The sequence below is a fragment of the Equus przewalskii genome, chromosome 11 (assembly GCF_037783145.1).
Source record: "Equus przewalskii isolate Varuska chromosome 11, EquPr2, whole genome shotgun sequence".
Taxonomy (NCBI): Eukaryota; Metazoa; Chordata; class Mammalia; order Perissodactyla; family Equidae; genus Equus; species Equus przewalskii.
This window is the reverse complement of record NC_091841.1, coordinates 2018939-2041778: the sequence shown is the minus strand read 5'-3', so window position 1 is coordinate 2041778 and position 22840 is coordinate 2018939. Positions and strand designations below refer to the sequence as shown.

Sequence of the window (22840 nt, the reverse complement as noted above, 5' to 3'; positions counted from 1 at the left end):
GTACTCAGGAAAGTCCTGGCCCACAGTGAGTGCATAATAAACCTCAGCGGTTATTAATCCGTGATCTCGTTTCTGTCTCCTCTGGCTTGTGGGTTACGTGATTTTGGGGATGCAGCTGCTGCTACTTGCCAGTCACTGACGAGTGCGCTGCACCATGGGCGATGGACACCTCGCCCGATTTCCAGACTAGCAGTACCTTGGGTTCTGCTTTTCTGGCCCTTGCTTCTGCCTTCTTTCTCTCACTCACAGCTGGGCCTCATGTCTGCGGGGGACCAGCTGCTTCCTGTCCCCAAGCTCGGTCCCCGAGACCCATTGTGTGGCACAGCCCGGGGCAGGTCCTCGTGACTGGCGTCCTTGCTGGGTTTGCCCACCTCAGTCAGGGGTTCAACGCTCTCTTGGGAACAGCAGCCCTGGCCCTGGGCCTCGGGGTCTGGAAGAAGGCGTTCGAGGAGGACGACGGGTGCCCAAGGACAGCCGCGGAGGGATGGGGAACGGGAGGGGCCCGCGCTGCGTCCTCAGCTCCTGGGAGCCTTTCCTCCCGCTGTGACTGGAGGCCCCCCGTCCCTCCAGGCTGCCTCAGGGCCCCGTCTCTGAGAGGACGCCTTCTCTGCACCCCGACTCGCCTCGGGCCCTGCTGGGTGGGTCCCGGTCCTTCTGAAAGTCAGCCCCCGGGTGTGCACAGGCCTGAATCTCAGACCACGAGGCAGGGAGGTGTCGTGGGCAGAGTCCAGATGCTCCAGCCAGACCGCGGGGGCTGCATCCCCACCACCACGTGCTCAGTGAGCTCAGGGAAGTTCCTGAGGCCTCTGTGCCTCGGTTTCTTCGCCTGTAGAGCACAGAGTATACAGTGCCTGCCTCACAGGGTCATTTTAAGGAAACTCAGAAAGCTTATTGATTATAATCGCTTTTATACTGGGAATTTCTTGAGGCCACATCAGCACTGTACTCATATTTGTGGCTGGGCCTGGGCTAGGTCATTCCTGGTTGTTGAGAATGAGTTTGCAATAAGTACCTGAGGATTGGAGTGGGTGTCAGCGTGGACTCCGTGGCTGCGCTCCAGGACCACTGAGGCACGATGAAGCGCCAGAGAACAGCGGCGGGGTGGAGCCGTCAGCTGGGCGGCGCGAGCCACCGATGAAGCTCCATCCGGAGCCATGAGATTCTAAGTCCAGCTGAAAATGCACGAAAGATGCGCCCCATCCTGAGAGAGAAGACGCGGCTCCCTAAGGGGTGACAGGGCAGCCTTGGGTTCCCTCCGCGCCGGTGCCGCCTCTGCCCCCTGCCCTCCCCTTCCCTCCTCCCCATCCCTCCCCATCCCTCCTCCCCTTCCCTCCTCCCCTTCCCTCCCCATTCCACCTCCCCTTCCCTCCTCCGCTTCCCCTCCTCCCCATTCCCTCCCTATCCCTCCCTCCACCTCCCTCCTCCCCTTCCCTCCCCTCTCCCTCCCCATCCCTCCCCATCCCTCCTCCCCATCCCTCCTCCCCTTCCCTCCCCTCCCCATCCCTCCTCCCCATCCCTCCTCCCCTCCCCTCCCTCCCCATCCCTCCTCCCCTCCCCTTCCCATCCCACCTCCACATCCCTCCTCCCCTTCCCTCCTCCCCTCCCCTCCCATCCCTCCTCCCCATCCCTCCTCCCCTTCCCTCCTCCCCTCCCCTTCCCATCCCTCCTCCCCTTCCCTCCTCCCCTTCCCTCCCCATCCCTCCTCCCCTTCCCCCTCCCCTTCCCTCCTCCCCATCCCTCCTCCCCTTCCCTCCTCCCCTTCCCTCCCCATCCCTCCTCCCCATCCCTCCTCCCCTTCCCTCCTCCACTTCCCTCCCCATTCCACCTCCCCTTCCCACCTCCCCTTCCCTCCTCCCCATCCCTCCTCATCCCTCCTCCCCATCCCTCCTCCCCTTCCCTCCTCCCCTTCCCTCCCCATCCCTCCTCCCCATCCCTCCTCCCCTTCCCTCCTCCCCATCCCTCCCTATCCCTCCTCCCCATCCCTCCTCCCCTTCCCTCCTCCCCATCCCTCCCCATCCCTCCTCCCCATCCCTCCTCCCCTTCCCTCCTCCCCATCCCTCCTCCCCTTCCCTCCCCATCCCTCCTCCCCATCCCTCCTCCCCTATCCCTCCTCCCCTTCCACTCCCCTTCCCCCTCCCCATCCCTCCTCCCCATCCCTCCCTATCCCTCCTCCCCATCCCTCCTCCCCTTCCCTCCCCCGCCTCCTCCCCATCCCTCCCCCCATCCCTCCTCCCCTTCACTCCTCCCCTTCCACCTCCCCTTCCCACCTCCCCTTCCCTCCTCCCCATCCCCTCCCCATCCCTCCTCCCCATCCCTCCTCCCCTTCCCTCCTCCCCGTCCCTCCTCCCCTTCCCTCCCCATCCCTCCTCCCCATCCCTCCTCCCCATCCCTCCTCCCCTTCCCTCCCCCCATCCCTCCTCCCCATCCCTCCTCCCCTTCCCTCCTCCCCTTCCCCTCCCCATCCCTCCTCCCCATCCCTCCTCCCCTTCCCTCCTCCCATCCCTCCTCCCCACCCCTCCTCCCCATCCCTCCTCCCCATCCCCCCTCCCCATCCCTCCTCCCCATCCCTCCTCCCCTTCCTCCTCTCCCATCCCTCCTCCCATCCCTCCTCCCCACCCCTCCTCCCCATCCCGCCTCCCCATCCCTCCCCATCCCTCCTCCCCACTCCTCCGCCTTATCCCTCCTCCCCACCCCTCCTGCCCATCCCGCCTCCCCATCCCTCCTCCCCTTCCATCCTCTCCCATCCCTCCTCCCATCCCTCCTCCCCACCCCTCCTCCCCATCCCTCCTCCCCATCCCTCCTCCCCTTCCCTCCCCATCCCTCCTCCCCACTCCTCCGCCTTATCCCTCCTCCCCATCCCGCCTCCCCATCCCTCCTCCCCTTCCCTCCCCATCCCTCCTCCCCACTCCTCCGCCTTATCCCTCCTCCCCACCCCTCCTCCCCATCCCTCCTCCCCATCCCTCCTCCCCTTCCCTCCCCATCCCTCCTCCCCACTCCTCCGCCTTATCCCTCCTCCCCATCCCTCCTCCCCATCCCTCCACTGTTCTCTCTGCCCCCCTCTTCCCTCTAGGCTGTGCCCCACTCCCGTGCTTTCCTCAGGAGCTGCAGGCAGCGGTGAAGCACCAAGGGCTGAGGGAGCACCCCGCAGGGCTGGACCCCAGACTCCTCCCTCAGCTGCCCGGGGGATTAGTGGCTTCGTAGCTCTCAGGCTGCTCTCGCTTTGCTGCAGTTTAGCTTTTTCAAATTAAAAACATTTGTGACCTGCAGCCTGGTCAGATGAGTTTCGAGATCGGGTTGGACGGTGCTGCTTCAACTTGCGCCTACGCCGCGGAGCCGGGGCACCCGGTGTGACCCTGCAGCCTGGAGCGCGCCCGGCCGTTGGCCCCGTGTCCCCAGGCCCGAGGCTTCTGACTGCAGCCTCCAGCGGGGTTTCCACGCAGCATCCACCGTCGGAACCTCTTGGGTTCTGGAGCGGGAGGGAGGTGCCAGGCCCTGACAGGGAGCCGCGGGCCGTGTAAACGGATTGCAGCCTTTGGGTGGAGAATCTAGACGCCATCCAACCTGGTGGGTGCTGCCAAGCATAACTCAACTGTCGGACTCCCCTCCCCTCCCCGCGGGCTCGAGTTTCACGAGAAAAGACCCCTGGGTGTTACTTTAGTCCCTGGAGCCCCCAGTCTCTGGGAAGGCGATGGGGGAAGAAAAGTCCATCCTGCTCTGTGTTCTTTCTGCTGTCCCCACACTGTCAACTCCAGGCAGGACTGGATGTCGATGTTTTAAGACCAGAGGTGGACACGGGCAGGGAAATCAAGCACCATGTGTAGTGTACACTCTCTCTCCCAGACCCGTGCATTCCGCTCACGTAAAGTATTCTGTACAGGAGCTGAGCTGAAGGAGAGTTTACTTAGGGGCCAAGCGTTTTTGAAGGTCTTCGCATTACAAGATAGGAACTATGATTATCCTCATTTTGTAGATGAGTAAACAGAAGCTCAGAGAGGTTTAGTGACTTGGCCAAAGTTGCACAGCTAGGAAGTGGTGGAGCGGGACTCAAACCTGTATCTGACAGGCTGTACAATGTGTGCTGTTGATAAGTAAGCCATACTGTTGTAGGACCCGGGGAAGTACGCCAGCTTCACTCCCGGTGTGAAATGGATGCCTTGATGAGATGAAAGATGAGTTTGGGGGCACATGAGATGACTAGGGGTGCACCGATGACAAATTAAGTTCCATCATGTGGTGAGAAAACAACTCGCTTTTCCAATCTCCTTCCATCCCTCTGATTACGAGGTTCGACCCTCGCTCGGGTCCTGCCAGGCCTTTGCCACGGTCCTAAAACCTTTTCAGCCCTCTTTCAAACAAAGGGAGAGCAGCAGGCAGCAGACAGCATCGCTAGAGTTCGGTAAGATGTCCGCTGTCCCGTGCATTTCCATGCCCACCTATTTATGACAAGCGGTACTGGCTTTTCGTCGACAATAGTACCGGGAAAACTCCTCTCAGAGGACGTTTATTTCAGCACAAGAACCGGTCAGTGTTAAACATGGTTAAGTAGATAACAGTGGAGGAGGTGAAAATAGTGAAGGGCTGGAGTGAGCGGCTCTGGCGTGAGACAGGCCACGATGGGTGTGGGAGCTCCCGGCCTGACGCGGCTCTGACTCACTCAGCCTCAAGGAGGCGCCGCTCTCCTCCCCGCGGTCAACAGGAGAAAAGAAATGAGCCGCTGGTGAGTCCGGTGAGCCGGGCTTTCCCTTGAGATCCCAGGTCTGCGCTCACTCGCTCTGAAGGCTGTTGGAAGAGACGGGGGATGGAGACGATGAAGCTGGTTTCTGTTTCCATCAAACCGCAGAGGCTGAGCGAGGGCTGAGGATGAACTTAGGTCTCGGGTCAGGTCCTGCCCTACAAATGGGAGGTTCCAGGTGCTGGAGGGGGTTTCCCCTATGGTCATCTAGGCCGAGGGCAGTGGTAGGTGACTCGTGCTTTCATACATTTGCAGGCTGAGCTCCTCTTCTCTATTCTCTTTTCCTAAGGTAGCCAGCAGCCTGGCCTGGTCCGTGGGGACCCAGACAGCCCAGGACTCAGCCTCTGTGTCTTGTGCCCCCAGCTCCCCAGCACCGCACGGGGCCGCGAGCTACAGGGAAGAAAGTAGACGATGGCCTCCACCCTCCAGAAGCGGGCCAGGCTGTGCTGCGTGATTTTGCCCTTAGAGCAGCATCCTTAGGGAGGTAAGCAGCCCAGGTCTTCCTTAAGAGGGTCAGTCAGGAAGGGCCCCCAGGAGCGAGAAGTCCTGGACCAGGCAGCTTTCACTGGGTCGTGCTTCAGTAACAACAACCCCAAGTCTCTGTGGCTACAACCTTGAAAGTTTGGTTTTTGTGTCTGTTCCACGTTGGCTGCTGGCCAGTTGCAAGTGTCGTCCGTGACCACTCCATCTAACCCAGGCTGACGTTACAACTCAGTTATAGAGTTACTTTTACCAAATTCTTAGAGCCGGTGTAGCAACTCTTGGCTCAATGAACTTTTCTCACTGTGGGCTGAAGGTCCTTAACTTACAGAATATTAATAAGAAGATGGTGAGCGGAGATTTATTTTTAACCACAGTATCTGAGTTGGTTTCTCAGTGTGAGTCTACTTGGGTAGATGATGAATCACCCCAAACTGACCCCTTCCAGAAATGTCTGTGGAGCAACACAGAGGGGAACTCTCAGTTGCCTCTCTCCCCACGGCCCCGCCCCCGCCCCCCCATTGAAGGACATGCTGACAGCCGTTTGCGGCCTCCTGGACAGCACTCCAGAACGGCAGTGGGTCTGTCTGCTCTCCTCGTGTGGGGGACACATATGGTGCTCTTGGTGTTGGAGGGAGCAGAATGTATTCTGAGAGCTGCTTTTACATCCAGCCTCCGTACACAGAAGGGCAGGGGTGCAAGTCAGCACGTGGTCCCTCTGCTGCCGGCGCCCCTGTCTCTTGCTAAGCTCTCTCTTTGATGGCCTGTCCCTGCGGGAATAGGACATATGACTTGGGGAGGGAGTGGACCTGGCCTGCCACGTGCCGCTCTGCATCCCAGGCCATCACAGGGGCGCCAGTGCAAACCAGTCAGTGGATGAGGGTGTGGATGCTGCTCCCGTTTAAGCACCACCTCTTACTGCAGAGGCTGCACCTGCATATGAGTTTCTTCCATCTTTGGCTCAGGTCCTGGCTCCGATCCTTGCGCGGCCACGTGACCTCGGGCAATTTTCTTCCCCTCTCTATGCCTCCTCAGTAAGGTGGAGGTAGTAATAATTTCATGCAGAGGGCTGCTGGAAGAATTCAGCCTAAAGCCTGCCTTATGGAAAGTGCTCTCACTGTCAGCTCTTCTGTTTGTCGTTTCGAGATAGAACCAGACCGGTTGGAGATGTCCCCAGGGAACTGGCATCCTAGGTTTTCACAGCCCGGAGGGATGATAAGGCACCGTCTGGTTCTGTACCCTAAAGGATATTGGATACCCTCTGATGTGCCCCTATTTTGCAAATGACAGAAACTTTTGGCAACCCAGAAAAGGAGGCATCTGTGGCAGCTTTGCTCTCAGTAGCTGTGTCCCAGGCTGTGGGGTACCCCCTCCTTTGCTGCCAGGCAGCAGCCTGCTCTGCCTTCTACTCAGACATCCATGGGTCCGCAGCAAGCCCAGAACATTCTGGACAGAATGTGAATGCTGCTCAGGCTGTGCCTGGCTAATTGATCAGCTGGTCGTGCTCTCTGCATGGCACTGGGAGATGGTCTTGCTCTCCGTGCCTGGCCTGCAGCCACCCCTGCCTCCTCCACTTCCCCTCCTTTCTCGTGTACTCATGCCTCACGCTGCCCCTTCTCTGAAGAGACAGTAAGCCGTCCTGGAGAGGCTCAGTAGTGCAATGGTCATAGGCAGGCACTTAGGAGTCTGACTTTGAGGGTTTGGATCTCAGCTCTGCCATTGACCAGCTGTGTGAACTTGGGCCAGGTACTTAGCCTCTCTGTGCCTTCTCCTTGGCTATAAATGGGAATAATAGTAGTGTCTACCTCATAGGGTTGTTGAAAGATTTAGACAAGCCAAATGCCTGTAACGCACTTCGAATGTGCCTGGCAGATAGTCTTCAGTGAAGGTTGGCTGGCATCGATACCTAACAGTGATGAATGTCACCAAAAGAGGATGCAGACGCTGCAACCGGAAGAACTTGAATGTCGTCGAGCTGCCAAGGAGATATGAGACTGGAAATCCAGTTTGCTCTGATTTGCCCTGGATTCTAATGGCAACTCTTAAAGGCAAAATCACTTAAACCACGTTCAGGGCTCATAAAGGCAATGGCTGTTTTGCCTAGGAAATATTTGTGGAATGAATCAATAATGATGACAACAATCATAGTGTCCAGGCTGCATGCAGTCTGTGTTCTAGGCACTTTCGTATACATCAACTGATTTAATTTTCACAACAATCCTGTGAGATATCATTAATTCTTATTGTCACCCCTCTTTATGAATGAGGTATTTGAGGTTCTGACTTGTTAAGTAATCTGCCCAGCATCACACAGCTCACGAGTGGTGCAAGTAGGATTGAAATCTCAAGTGGAGCGCCAGAAGATGTCCACTGCATGCCACTCACCGATCTGTGGCTGCTGTGATGAACCAAACCAGATACGGTCCTTTCCCAGAGGCAACAGCTCTGTGAACAGTTCAGACGGGGACTGAAACGGCCCAGGGTGAGGCCCGAGATGGCTGGTGAGAGAGCCACAGACACAGTGAGGGGTGGGCCTAGCGGATGGAGACTTCGGGATGCAGGGATCCCACACAGGCCCCATCACGGGGGGAGCGCTGCGTCAGGTCACCCGCAAGACATCCCGGATGGATGTCTGCTGTCTGGGGCAGATGATGGTCCCGATGCCCTCCTGGCCCTTCCCTTCTGGCCGCCTTTGCTGGTGGAGAACCGAGGCTACTTTCTCTGTGCTAAACTGTGGTCAGGTTAGTAACCGAGGCAGCCTGAGTCCTGCTCCCCTTCCGAGTGGAAGCCTGAGTTCTGTCCCCACCACGGAAGCCGATCCGCTGTGTGGCACAGGTCCAAGGGCCTCTTGGTGTTTATGTAGCAGATCCCTGCTTCCCAGGGTGTATTCCGTGGATCCCTAGATCTATAATATGTCTATAGTCCTTGTGTAAGAAAAATAAAACAAAAAGTAAAGCGTGTCTGGGCTCCAGGAACCTTGGGATGCTTGGCTGAGCACACTTTGTTACTGCAGAACTGCCGAGAGCCTTCTGTACGCTGGCCACGCTGGGAGCCTTCAAGGGGAAGCAGCCCCTCCCGTCTCATTTGGCACCTTAACCTTCACGTCCTGGAACATTGGGGGGGATTAGTATTCCGAGGGACACGTTCTGAGAAATGGTGCTGTTATCCATGGAAGTCATTGACGGCGACATGGGGACTGGTGTTCAAATCTTCCTCAAAACCCTAAGTCGACCTTGCATTTTACATTTAATTAGAAAACAAAACAGAGGGCCTTCGACAAAACCTCTGGATAAATTAAGCTATAGGACATTTAGAATTTAAGCACGGGGAAAGGATTGGAAGGCTGGAACATTTCCAGATCCTAAAAACAGAGAGTTTCTTTCACCTACGTTGGGAATTAGAAGTGAAAGACTCAGTACTTTGAGGAGTTTGGGTTAAACGTCAGGGAGCAAGGCCGCTGGGGATGAAGTGGTTAATGATCACGGGTGGCTGTGAGGATGGGGATGGAGGAACGAAGATGAGTGCCAGCGAGATGGCCTGGTGACAGAGCGGCGGCTCTGGGGCTCACCAGCCAGCTCCTGCGAGAGCCGAGTGGAAATTTACAACCCAGGGAGGGAACAGCCTCAGTTCTTGCTTTTGGACAGGAAATGGACGGCAGAGGCCGAAGAGGGTCCTGACGGGGTCTTTAACCCCCATAATTACACAACACGCCCACAAACACTTAGCGACCTTGGGCGCTCCAGCCAAATGACAACAGTCGATAGGACAGCCTGTTACTTCTCTGACGTCAGAACGCTGGCCAGGTGAACTTTAAAGCCTCTGAGACTTTCCTCCGAGGACAACAGGACCGCAGCGGGGACAGGGCTCACCCCAGCCCTCTGCTGCCAGCGTGTTCTTGCAGACAAAAGGATGGTCAGGTCAGCAATCCCGGGTGGGCTGGGGGTGGGCTGGGAGCCATGAGAAGGAAGGAGTCACTTTCTATTCCTGGAGAAGAGGAGAATGAAAAGGTGGGACAAGGACAATAGGTTGTTTTCCTGCACTCACTAGGGCCTATTTTGGTATTGGGCAAAGACACATCTTTTCCTGGGGCTGAGCAATGTCAGCTTCCTCCTGTGAACCAGGTCTTCCCACGAAACATAGAGGTTCAGAGAAAGAAGGAGTAACGATTGTGGAGCATAATCTGTTTATCAGAAAAACAATTGGCTCTGAAACGTCTCAGGATGGTGAATAAAATGGCTAGGTCCCCGCCCCCCAGTGCCTAACAATGAACCAGGCACATGGTATGCTTCTCAATGAATGTGTGTTGAATGAATCAATGAATGAATCAATGATATTCATATCTTTCCATGTAGAATTTTCCCCCTTTAAATGATTGCTTAAATAACACATTAACAAGACATTTTAGCAATGAGTTAGAAAAGCTGTAACTTGTACCTACAATCATGATCCATGATTTCATCTTGAAGAACTTGAGCACTGGGAGTGTAAGACATGGTCCTTATGAGCACGTCTTCCGCGCTCAACCCCACCTTCTTCCTGTGAGTGTCTTCTGCGAGCACTGCTGAAGAAATGGTCCAGGCAGGAGTCCCTGAACCCCAGCCCTGCCGCTTACCTTATCACAGTGTGCTAACTGTTTCCACCTGCAGGCGCGGGGGAACATGAATGACGTCATTAAGATTGTGTTGTCGACCAGCTGGAAAAGCTCTGAAGCCCAGAGATTCAAAAGCAGAAGGGTAGCTGCTGCACCGTTACCTGTCCTTGGTGTGGCGGGGAAGCCGGCAGGCTTGGTTTGCGTCCTGGAAGGGTATTTTCTTACATTGCTAAATCATAAGCTGTTGGCTCGGATGTTAGACTCTGGGATCACGTTGGGCGTCTCTCTTCCCTCTTGCAACACACAGTGTGGGTGAGACAAAGACCACCAGTTCCCCTTGCGATTTATCCCCTTCAGATCACTCCTTTTCTCCTCCAGAATTGGAAGGAGAATGGCTGGTGTTCATTCAGTCCTTCGATACGTGTCTACTGCGTGTTCACCAGGTTTGGAACACAGTTGTAGGGTTTACCAGAGTTGGGACAATATTCAAATACGCTATACTTTTACATGTTGGTTTCTGTTTTCAGAAGTCCAAAAAGATGATTAAAAAAAATAGTAGGTCAAATGAAGCAGAAACTGATGATGGCAATAATTCGGGCAATCAGAAAGAATAGATAAAGTGGGAAATTTGGATCTCGAGCAAGGGCTTCCTGAATGTGCTTGGCACTGTGCATGATGCAAAGCTGGGGGAAACCTAATGATTTTCCTTTTTCATAATAATATGAATGACTTATTCTGTTCACACACTGGCCCATTTTCCTCACAGTTTAAAACTAGTTCCTTAAAGTTCATTTATTTACAGTTTTTTTTTAAAGACTATTATGATTATAAAGTTCTATATGGTAATTGCAGAGAACGGTTAAAATACTTAAAAGTATAAATAAGGAAAAAAAATCACCCGCAATTCCTTCGGCCAGAGGGAATTACTGGTAAAGAGCATCTCCTTCTGGTCATTACGTATGACAACCCCTAGCTGAGATCCGATTGTACACCGTTAGTCTTACAGCCGCTTTTTAGTCTGTTTCCCCCTTCCGTTTTTTTTAGGAAATGGAAATTAAACTATTTTACTGTAAATTCTTATTCTAAAGTCCTTTCTAGCCCTGATGACTGTCCTTACGGCCACTCTTAGTGTGCGTGTCATGCATAGGACCTGCTATGTGCCCCACTGCATGGACATGCACCAGGTGGCTATATGCAAATATGGGTAAGAAATTAGATCTTTTAATGGCTCTATTACACTTCACTGTTGCTGTGGCATCATTTGCTTAACCTTTTTGCAGTGATTGAACCGTGCTTTTTCTGATTTTTTTGTTTTATAAATAGTGCTGCAAATGACCATCGTTCTCTCAATTGAATGTATGTGTCTTGGAGATTGTTCCATGCACTGTATTCTCAAATGGGGTTACCAGGCCCATGAACACACACAGATTTCTAATACTTGTTAGCTATTTCCAGAAAAACTAAATCCAGTTAATATTGCCACCCATGATATGCAAATGTACTTGTCTGCACAAAGCCCCCCTTGTGTCTGATTCAAGTCATTATATTTATATTTGCTGCCTTGTAGGGATTTAAAATTAAGTTAAATAAGTTTGACTTTACTTTTTAAAACTGTTACCTTTTTATGATAAGAGATACATACAGTGCTTACAATAAAATGTTTAAGTTAAATGAGTGACAAGTTAATTATTACCTAATAAACAATACTTAAAAGTAAAATTAACATAGTGACTTTATATTTGGGAAAAGTTCCAGAAGAACAAGGATTACTTTCATTTTCATTTCCCCTCATTTTCCTTTATCTTTTCCCCAAATTGTCAGAAAATGTGCATCTCTTAGTGCCATTCACCTAATAGGTGTTAGGAAACCCTAAATGCTTCCAGACAACCCTAAACAACAAGAGAAAGTGATATTCCAGAACTTCAGAACCAATTTCCTTCCAAGTGATGGAGAAGGGTCCTTGAATTTCGTTGCCTCAGAGAGAAAAGATGCAATATGTTCTCAACCAAACATGGCTGTCTTGGAATGCACCCCCTTTCTGCCCAGAGTTCTAGAGGAGCCGGGGGTTGCTGGAGTCTTGGCAATCTCAGCAGATGCGCGCCATAACGCTTAGTCGGAGAAGCGCACGAACGTTAGTGAATTCTCTCCAACTCAACCTTTCTGTGATCCAGGGACACCAGTGGTGTGTCAAGGATCTTATCCTTGAAAATTTTATAGAGCAAAGCAACACATGCCCATAATCTCCCTGATAAAAATCACTCATGATATGGTATGGGTTTGTGAGGATGAATCTGGAAAAAAATCACGGGCTCCTCCAGTTTAGGTGTATTTGATGGCACTCAGTGCATTCAGGAACTCCCAAAGTGTGGCTAAGTGTGAGGCTCTGGAATCTTTGATACCTTACAACTTGCTCAGAAGAGCAAACCAACTGATGTGGGCAGTTGACCACACACCATGTATTTCACACGATTATTTTATTTACATCTAAAGAGAAAAAACAACTCTAATGGGCAATGCTCCTATTTGTCCCTGCTACTTTCTATTTGAGAAAACGGAGGCCCACAGAGTTACTTCGCTGTCCAAGGAGACAAGCAGCGAGGATGTCGAGTCTGGATCTGTAACTGGCCTCGCCCACTCTAAAGCTGGTGTGTTGACCACTCCCTGCTGAGTTGCAGCATCCGTGTGGTGAAACGAGATGGTCAGCGGGCAGGACCCATGTGTGCTTCTCTCCCACTGAGCCTCAGTATGCCCCCAAGGGCTAATCACCGGAAAGTGCTAGCTACAGTTGAGACCAGGGGAGGGGCCGTGGTGGATGATGGAGTGCAGATGCAGGAGGAGGGTGCTGAGGGCCAGGAGGAGGCAGATCAGGCCTCTAGGATGCTGAGGTTTAAAAGGGAGCCCACCGTGGTTGATCTCATCCGTGGACCCCCCTGGTCGCTGGTCCTGTTCCATCCTGAGAGTAAGGTCTACACTTTAAGCTTTTCTATCAACAAGGTAGAGGAGTGTGAACTCACACTGGCCGAAGGAACCTGACACAAGGGAGACATTCTTTGAAGCCTGTGCTGTGTCCTTGGAATTCAAGAAAATTTTATACCATGCTCGGTCGTCTATTTGTGTTTATCTCCATATGTTATGTTTTAAACTACCATGTTTCTCTGACTCTAATATGTAATCATTTAGAAGAGTTTCAGTTGATTTCATAACAGCATTTTGGGGGGAAAAATTACATTATAGTCGTGTGCGACATAATGAAGTTTGGTCAACAACGGACCGCATATATGACAGTGGTCCCATAAAATTAGTACCATAGAGCCTGTGAGTAGGAGGCTAGACCATCTAGGTTTGTGAAAGTGCACTTTACAACGTTCGTGCAACGACGAAATCGCCTAACGATGCATTTCTCAGAACACGTTCTCGTCATTACAAGGCACATTCCATTTTCAGAAATGTTAAAATACAAGGAGAATGTATATGTTAGAGTCAAGGCATTCCAGCAAATTCTGAGTCAAATCACTGCTCCCTGAAGATGTGTCTTGTTTCTGGTGGGGCTGGGCCTGTCGTCTGGTATATATTTCTGTGCACGTCGGGTAGACAGCACCTCGGTATGGAATGCACACCTTAGGTGTGGTGTGGGGTGGTGGGAGTGGCAGTGTGCTGTGGGTGGGGGTGAGGAGTGTGAGGAATTGCCCTGTGCTCATCCGGGTCCTCCGTCTTCTCTGACTCCTCTCAGGGCAGGTTCTCAACCTGGGCACTGTTGGCTTTAGGGCCGGATGGTTCTTTGTTGGGGGGATGTTTGGGAGCATCCCTGGCCTCCATCCATATGCATCTTTCCTCCCCGGTTGTGACAACCCAAAATGTCTGCAGATATTACACAATTGCCCCTGGTTGAGAACTGCTGTGTTGGGGCAAAAGAGAAACACTTGAAGAAGTGGGCCAGTACCAAGCCTTGACCTCAAGCTTTTCTTTTTATTCTCGTGGGGTCTCTCATCCCAGTATGCCCCCAGTGGGATGCGTCTGTCATCTAGTAGCTGACTTGTATCTTTGCTCCTTTCTGCAAAACAGCCAGACTCAGGGGTTTCTAAGGACCTTGTAAGTGTGAAATTTTTCTCAATGGTTGATAGGATTATAGGATTTTAAAGAATATTAATAATAATATTAATTATTCTGCACCATTCTGATGGCTCTGTTGCAGTCTTCCTTCCTCAAGGTTTCAAATGGATATTAATATTGCACTAAATGTCATGGTCATATTCTTTATTTAACCTCTTTCCCAGTGAGACTTTGGCTTATAAATGAAATAGGAGTAAGAAGGAGTCACTAGGAGCCAGTAGGGCAAAAGGCACAAATAATAGTAAATGCCTAAGTATTATTTAACATGCAGTGGAGTCAATATCAGCACAGCCCGTGAATGTAGAACGTTGGCACGACTGCCTTCCCTTCTGAAGATCTAGTGCGTGGCCAGCCTTGTTGTTGGTGCTATTTGCCAAGGATTATCCAAAGGAATTTTTGATGATCTGAGGTGGGAATCAATCATTTGTCTTCGACTCAAATTTATTCATGAAACAAAATATTATTGAAATTCTTATTGTGTTCTTGACGAGTTATTTAACAATGAGAAGTAAAAGTCCCAATCCTGCCCTCACAGAGGGTGCAGTCCAGTGGGGGTGGTGGACCCGGTCTGTTAGGTAGGGGGACTCTCGGAGGAAGTGATGTTTGATCCCAGGTCGGAAGGGTGAGCAGGAGCCCGCGGTGAGGCAGAGGTGGGGCCCCGCACGTTTGGAGGAGCGGCTCGAGTAGTGGAAACCTTAGTGGTAAAGAGACAGGTGACAGAGAAGGTCGGGCAGCTCCATCTGCCTCCGTCAGAAGGCTCTTAAACTCCATTCTGCAACACCGCTCATTGTAAGCTGCACAAACAACTTAATGACAGCTTTTCAAGTAGAAAGAGAAACGCTATTGTAGGTGTATATATTGAATATAGTATGCATCTCAATTGCACAAATTTTAAAATGTTAAAAAAGAAAGCATATCTTAGATCCAAGGAAATAAGGCATCAAAACTCAAGTGTCTGGAAACGTCAGCAATCTTCTGGCTTGGCCTGGGACCCTGGTGTCCTTTATGATGTAGGTGAATCACCCTGAAGCTCCAGCTCATGTTCGGAGGGACGCTGAGCGCCCGTCCCATGTTTCCAGGGGTTCCTGGAAACGCGCATTTCTCCAAGGCCCCCTGCTCTGAGTCCTGCCTCTGTTGATTCTTGCTGTCCACTCTGTCACCTCCTGCACGGGCAGCTTTCCACCCCATCTTCCCTCCCTGGAAGATGTGCCGATCCCTCGCTCCTGACAGCTCCATGGTCACAGGGCTGCGAGTGTGGCAGACGTCACTGAGGTCTGAGCAGGAGAGAAGGGGTGGCTCACACTGCAGAACAGAACAGCACGCAGAATACAAGGGCGCCTTTGGCACGCCTGCCCTTAGGGAAAGACAGTGTGACGATGTGGTTAAGAACAGAGGTCTGTTTGCGACAATACGGATGGACCTAGAGGGTGTTACGCTAAGTGAAATAAGTCAGACAGAGAAAGAAAAATACCATATGATTTCACTTATATGTGGAAGATAAAAAACAACACGAATGAACATACATAACAAAATAGAAACAGACTCAGATACAGAGAACAAACTAGTGGTTGTCAGGGGGGAGGGGGTGAGGGGGTAGGTGAAACAGATGAAGAAGACCAAGAGGTAGCAACTTCCAGTTACAACAAAATAAGCCACAGGGATGTAACGTACAGCATGGTGAATACAGCCACTAATATGGCAGTAATGTCGTGTGGTGACAGATGGTAGCTAGACTTAGTGTGATGATCATTTCGTAATCTATAAAAACATCAAATTGCCATGTTGTACGCCTGAAACTAACATAACATTTATGTCAGTTATACTCCAATGAAAAAACGAACAAAGCTTCTGAAGTCCGGCTGAGATTCTCAAAACCCCGCTCTGCCACTTGCTGTGTCATGTTGGGCAGGTAGCTTTACTCTTTGGTGCCTCAGTTTCTTCCCCTGTTGAATGGGAATAGGAGTAGCACCCACCTCACAGGATGGTTGTGGGTATGGAGGAAAGCGCTTGGAGGAAAGCCTGTAGTAAGTGCCGTGCAGACGTCAGCTATCATGACTGCCAACGTCATCGTTACTGCTGCGACCATCGCCGTTATCATTGTTGAAGGCCCCCCGGCCACCCCCACCAGCTGGGACAGTCTTCACTGGCCATCTCCGCTACACAGGCGCCTGCCTTGCGCCTGCCTTTCCTCGCCGGCTCCCTGGCCCCCAGTCCCCAGCCCCGTGGATCCCTCCTGTGGTGCCCTTCAGTCATCGTGTTAGCTCACTCCCCACCATCTCAGCCCAGTCCTCGTGGTGACATGTGTCCATCAAGCTGTCTGACAAAACAGGGACAGCTCCCTGCCTCTGGGGCAACACTGCGTACTCTGAGACATCTTACAGTTCCAGCTGGCTGACAGTATTAGGAGGAAAAGTTGTGCCGGTCCTCTGCAGAAGCGAGTGGAGGCTGGCTGGTTCTCAGGAGGCAGCATTGGAGAGGCTTCTTGACAGACAGACGGGCTGTGGGACAGGATGAAGATGCCTCCTCTCTGTGACCTCTGAGGCTCGGCCAAGGCGGGAGTGGATAAAGAGCTGACCTGCCCCATCTGCCAGCCAGAAATTGGCTGGCTGCACCACGGGGCTTTTGGTCATTAGCCCCCTACCCCCGCACCCCAAGAAGGCTGTGGTGCAGACTGGAAAGGGGCGTGGATGAGTTAGGGTAATTCACTCCCGGCACTGACTCTCAGCATCAGAGGCAGGCGTGAAAAACGAGGAGTGCTAGATGGAGCATGAATTCAGGTCCAGGACACGGTGTGCCAGCAGTGGGGTGTGGGAGGCTGTGCTGGCGAGGTTCTCCATGATTGCTCTGTATAACACAGACTTTTTAGGGGTCAATCTGCTTATTTTTGTAAACTTTTTGGTTCTTATAGAGCTTATTTCATGTTTGTTGTAGAAAGTTGGAATGTAAAGGAAAGAATCAAAACCATCCATTATCCTACCATTACAAACAGCCACGGAGACTCTTTTGTGCTGTCTTTTTTTTGCATCTCGATGCAACGTACAATTTTTATGAAATTGCGAGAATGGTATATATGTAGTTTTCTACGTTGCTTTTTAAATGTACACACAGTGCACTCAAAATGATATTGTATCTCATGGGGTTGTTAAATATTACTTAAAAGCCAGACTGTTTTTACCTTATAAACCTCCTTGTGGCCCGTGCTGGATGGGGTGGAATGGCTGGGACGCACGTGCACATGGGTCTGGAGTGTTCTTTAGACAGACTCCACATCCAGGAGGAAGTGACGTGCCATCTGTGAGAGCGGAGATGGCGCCGGTCATTCAGGGAGGTGAAGAAGCAATGGGAAGCTAGCCGCTAGTGTCCCTGGAGAAAATGTGACACAGCGAGCAGAGCACGGGCTCCTAAGGAAAGCATTTCTGTTTGGATTCTGTCTCTGCCACCAATCAGTTGCCTGATTTTGATTAGCCTGCCTCACCCTCTACAACTCAGTTTTCCTATCTATGAAGTGGCACTAAGGATATCTGTTTCCTTGGGTTGTTGGAGGATGGAACCTGACTGGAGTAAGTGCTCAATAAATGTGAGCGACCTTAGCTATGTTATTAGCATTAATCTCGCAAACCAAGACTGGGTTGGCAGACTCCATTATATGAGGATAGTGGGTAGATAGGTTCATTCTGTAAGAAAGTCTCTAAAAAGAAAGAGAAATGTCGGGGGCTTTAGCATATTCTCCCACAGCGGTAGGGGGCTCAAGGTTTAGGGTGGTCGAAAGAATGGACTCTCAAGGCACCTTCCATTACATTTTCCAGGCCAGCGGTTGAGGGTGCCTCCAATGTCTGTGGGAGGTCTCCCATCCTGAGGTCTGGATCCAGACCCAGAGCAGAGAGAGGCTCCAGCCCAGCCGGACATCTTCCCAGTCAGCCTTGAGGGGGCAGTTAAGAGCGTTTGAATAAATCATCAAAAGGCGTGTTGCTTCAGCCAAGTGTTTCAGGGCCTTCCGTGGAAAAGCTGGGCTAGACCTCGCCTCAGTGTGCATTTGTGGAAGGACCTCCACGCTGGGGGCTTGGGTCTGACTCAGGTCAGGAGACGGAGAGCAGCGTGAGGTGGCTGGAGAGACCTGGGGTGAATCCCGGCTCCGAAATCTATTAGCTATAGGACCTCGGGAGAGTTTCACAGCCTCAACCTCCCTTAACCATCTCGCTTAATCCAGGGGAAGCATTTGTACCTTCTGGGTTGTTGTGAGTTAAGAGAGATAAAGTCTATGACGTGTCTGGCCTCAGATGCTGGTCTCGCTGGAGATGCTCAACAGATGTTGATCCCATCTTCCACGCCCACATCACGCAGGCTGCAACAAGGTGGCAGAAGACTCTCTTGGTTTCCCCATCTGTAAACAAGGAGCTGGAACAAGAAGAGTTAATGAGCGTTAAAGGCTCAGCCTCTGGGAGGTGTCCTCCTGTCATTTGATTGTCAGTCTGCCTGTCCTAAAATCAGTGGGGAGCCTCCAGTATTCTCTGGAACACCCTGGCAGATAACTATGGAGTGTTGACCACGTGCCAGGCGCTGTACTGAGCCCATCACGTGGCTCATCCCATTCAGCCACTTCATAGAGGAGAAAACCTGAGGCTCGGAGACAGGAAGACACTCTCCCAGGCTCCTCAGCTGGTCAGTGGTGACGCTGGGACTTGTTGAGCCCCTGGTCATGACTATCCCACCTATGAGTCTCTAACTCGACAGGACTCTGTCCCTGCTGGGAGAGAGAGGGACAAAACAGAAATGGCCTCTTCAGCTGCTGACCTGTCAGCCCCAAGTCCAAGGACTGCGTGTCAGCCTCTCGGCACCCTCCCAGGCGTGCAGCACGCAGGAAATTGTACGCACACAGACGAGCGTACTGGAAACCCCAGTGTCTGGGGCTGCCTTCCTTTAAAGCGAGGTGTCCTGTGAGGAGCAGGTGCTTGAGATAGCAGCTCTGATATGGGAGAGACGGGACTTTCTCGGGCCCCTGGGTGGCTGCCTGGAGCTAAGGACGCTGAGAATCTGGAGGGGAGGGGCCTTTCTCCTTCTGTGTTTCCCCACAGAGGGAGGGAGGAAGAGCAGCTGAGCTGAGGAAGACAGCTCCCCGGGTTTCATCAGAAATCCCTTCTGAGAGTTGCATTTCCAGGCCCTGGGCGCTCGCCCTGACCTCGCTGCCTGGCTCCTGCCACCGGCCGGCCTCCTGTCCCTGCTTCCATCTCGCCCTGGCTGCTCCCAGATGCACCACCCACGTACCTTCCCTTCTGTCTGCTTCTGAACTTGGCCTTTCCCTCCTGCCCCGGAGTGCTGTGCTCGTTTCCTGTGTGATGCATCCTCTCCCCTTTTCTCTCCGTATGGAAAGTCTACCTGAGTCTCCAGCTCAGCACATCCTCCTGTGTGAGTCTGTTCCAATCGGTTCCATCCATCTCGTTGTCTTCCTAATTCCAGAGCACTGACGTGTGTCTACGTCGATTCTTTTGGCGGTTAATTGTGTGCTTTCTCTTCTCCCCTCTCAGGGCGTTACTTCCCTCTTGGACCATAACTTCTCACCATTTGCCTTCCTCCCCATCCATCTGGGAGTTCTCTAAATGTCACGTTTCTGTCTCATTTACTGGGCGTCCACTGCCTGCAAGGCACCCTGCTGAGGGTTGAGGGACAGACAGTAAAGAGAAGGATTGGGTTTACTCATCAATAAATACTTAAGGGGAGACCCTCAGGAATGCATGTCTGCCGGCCCAACGCAATTCTAGACAGTTCTTTCACCAGCCCCGGAGGAGGCCAGGCCGGGCGTGCCCTGCATTTGCACTCCATCTCTCTCTCGTGAACGCGGACGGCAGAGGGGCGCTGCAGCCCTAGCCTGGGCCACAGCCAGCCCCTAGTGGGGCTCTGCTCAGCGGTTCCCGGATTCGGTAGCTGTGTCAGTACCCACACCTCCTGCAGGGCAGCGTCAGGAGGCTCTCTGAGGGCTGGGTGTTTCCCTGAACACCGACTGCCTCAGTGCAACCCAGGTGAGCCCAGACCTGTCACGGGGATTCCGGCCTCGGGCAGGGTCAGAATGGAAAGCCGGCTTCAGGAGAAGAGGCCCTTTCTGCCACGCCTGCATTCCTAAAGCTCTCAGCATCCAGCTTCTTTGTGTTCATTTTTCTTCGGAACAGATGAGTTTGATCATTCATTTAACAAACATCTGCTGGGCAGAGCGCTCTCTGTTTCCCCACTGCCCGCCTGGCACAGGGCTGGGTGCACAGAGAAATATGATGGTCTCTCCTCCAAATGAGCCCATATCTAAGAAATAAAACGACTGCAAGTTACTGAAGGCAAGGATGGCAAATACGGGCACATATGTGGCTGCTTCTCGATTTTGTGTCCATGGCAGATATTGCTAACAATCAGAGAACTCATTCACTCTGCATCCGGATTCAACTTCGGAATCTTTCTCAACACATTGCTCTAGGTAGCCACTATTAGTGGATTGGACTTTGCCGGGGAGGTGAAATCGGCTTGTAATCCATTCTGGTCTTTAAGGTGGTCTAAAGGCCCCTGAGGCTGAGGGAGGGGGCTCCAGGGAGCCAGTGAGTTGAGCTGCCGTCTGTCCAGAGCACTCCTTGCAGTCCTCTTTCTTGCCTGTGTTCTCAGCTGGAGAGCTGGCTGAAGGGCTGCCTCTCAGACCGTCATCTTCAGACACGTCCTTTCCCCAAGTCTGAACTCCTTCCTCGGCCTTGCAGCACCTGGAAGATTCGAGCCTCCTTGCCCTGCCTGGCCCCCCTGGAGCCACACCCCCTGCCTACGGAAGCCCCGCCCGAGCACGTGGTCCTCCTCTGCCCCTCCGAGGGTGCTCCACCCAAGGCCTCGGCAGCTCCCCTGCCGCTCCCTTCCGCTCTGTCAGGTCGTATCCAGCCTCCGAGTCTCAGCTGAGCTGTCGCTTCACCTGGAAAGTCGTTCTGACTTATTCGTGATTTCAAAAGAGAGCAAGCGCCGAGACAAGGTTCTTACAGTCGCTCAACAAACACCTGCTGAACACCTCCTATGAGCCCCCAGGGAACACCGCATGACCCTGCGCCCGAAAAGCCGAGTCTCCGCACATTTTTCTTGTCCGTAGTTCTTGTTTATATGTCACGTCTCTGCTGTTAGACCGAGGCCCTTGTGGTCAAGCGCGGGGTCCCAGTCACTGTCCCCCAGGGTCCGTGCGTGTTCCAGATGCTCAGCACATCCAGAGGGGCCTGAAACGTGGCTCCCCCCGTGTAGTTTGCTGTCGACTCTGGTGGATGTGCGGTTCTCGGGGAAGCTGCCAGAGGGCTGCAGGGCTGGCAGCAGAAGGAGCAGCCGTGGGGTCTGGGGGAGGAGGCCCGGCTGCTCCAGACCCCAGAGAGCGCACCTGGGGAGAGATGGACGCCTCGGGGGAGCGCAGTCGGGGTTACGATGCCTTAAGAACATGGATCTGGGCCCGAATCCCAGCTCCTCTGCGTAAGAACTATGAGACCCCGGCAAGTTACTTCATTTCTCTGTGCCTCAGTTTACTCATCTGCAAAATGGGTCTTAAAACAGTGTCCCCCTCTAGAGTGGCGTGAGATGTAAAAAATGAGTTTAAATGAGTGTACTTGAAACAATGCTTGGGACAAGCTTTGGCTATCACTTAGGCTTTCCTGGCAATGAGATTTACTGGTGATTTTCCCTTTCTTTTTTGTCTTTCTGTAAATAAAGTGCATCTTAGTTATATAATCTAAAAAGCACACAATAAAGCAATTTCCTTTTTTTTAAGAGACAGGGAGAGAGTCTGGTGGGAAGGGTGTCATAGTTACCCCTGCCAGCCCCTGCCCCTCGCCCCGTGTCTGGACTTCTTGGTGTCCTGCTTCCCACCTGTCCCGGTTGGTCCCTCCCGGCCCCCACAGTCTCACAGCGAAGGCCCTGGCGTCTGGCTGTGTCTGCCTGGCGCCGGCGAGGCCAGCACGGAGACCAGGGAATCACATCCCCGGGGCTCCTGTGCAGAGATGGCGCGACCACCGGCTGGGAGAGCCGGGTGGAGGGCCGGCCGGGGGTGGTGGAGCCTGGTGTGAGCAAAAGTGACCGGGTGCGATGGTCGCCACACCGGGAGTCGCAGAGCAGGCCAAGGCGGCGTCGTGGTCAGCACGCCGCTTAAACTGGCCTAGTTATGGTTTTCACAGAATTACTGCTATTGATTTTTGACTCTTGGGGCACCCAAAGCTCAGCTTAGAGACAAGCCAAAAGTGTTCATCAGCGACCTGCCCTCCCTCTGCAGTAGAGCTGCGCCCACGGAATGCTCGATTCTTGGACCGCCTTTCGGCTCCCGGGCCCTGGGATCGGTGCAGCAGGGCGCTGGGGACGCAGGAAGCCCTTCCCAGCACAGACAGGGGCGGTGGGCGCCAGCGTGCTCGTCATTGTCCCGGGGTAATTTCTCAGTCCCCCAAGCCAGAGAATTTCTTTGGAAATTCAGAACCAGCAGATTGTCTAAAGAGGGGCTGTGGCCTCCTCTTTGTCTGTCTTTGAGCTCACGAGGCACGGCAGCCAGGACTCAGTCACAGGCCGTGTCCAAAGCAACAGTCTTCAATAGTTGAGTAAAATAGAGGTTCTTAACCAGGGGCCGTGGGTAAAAGGTTTTCAGGGGTCTTTGGCTGTAAGGGAAATTTTTCTGTATGTGCATTTGCAGGAGGAGAGTCGCTTAATCCCGTCAAGCTTGCACTCACAGAATTCTGCTTGTGTGCTTAATAGTGAGGAGATCCTCCTTGTTATTTGTAGAATTCACCAGCTTGCTCTCGCCTCAGGGCCTTTGCACTTGCTGTCTGCCCTCTCAGAATACTCTTCCCCAGGATCCCACATGACCACCCTTATTTCTTTAAGTTACTGATTGAATGTCACTCCTGACCAAGTTATATAAAATAGTGCCCTGTCGCTCTCTATCCCACTCA

General features: G+C 52.7%; 1 protein-coding gene across 9 annotated transcripts in view; it reads left to right on the top strand.

The window, feature by feature from the left end:
* SLC1A2 (solute carrier family 1 member 2) overlaps positions 1 to 22840 on the top strand; it is a 138908-nt gene that overhangs the window by 37125 nt on the left and 78943 nt on the right. The window contains exon 1 of one of the 9 annotated variants that reach the window (XM_070564782.1): positions 8706 to 9129. The exons of the other annotated variants lie outside the window; for them this stretch is intronic. Within the exon in view, the coding sequence (XP_070420883.1) occupies positions 9122 to 9129 (8 nt within the window). The 5' untranslated portion in view covers positions 8706 to 9121. Of the gene's footprint in view, positions 1 to 8705; positions 9130 to 22840 lie in introns of those variants that run through there. 9 annotated transcript variants of the gene reach the window in all.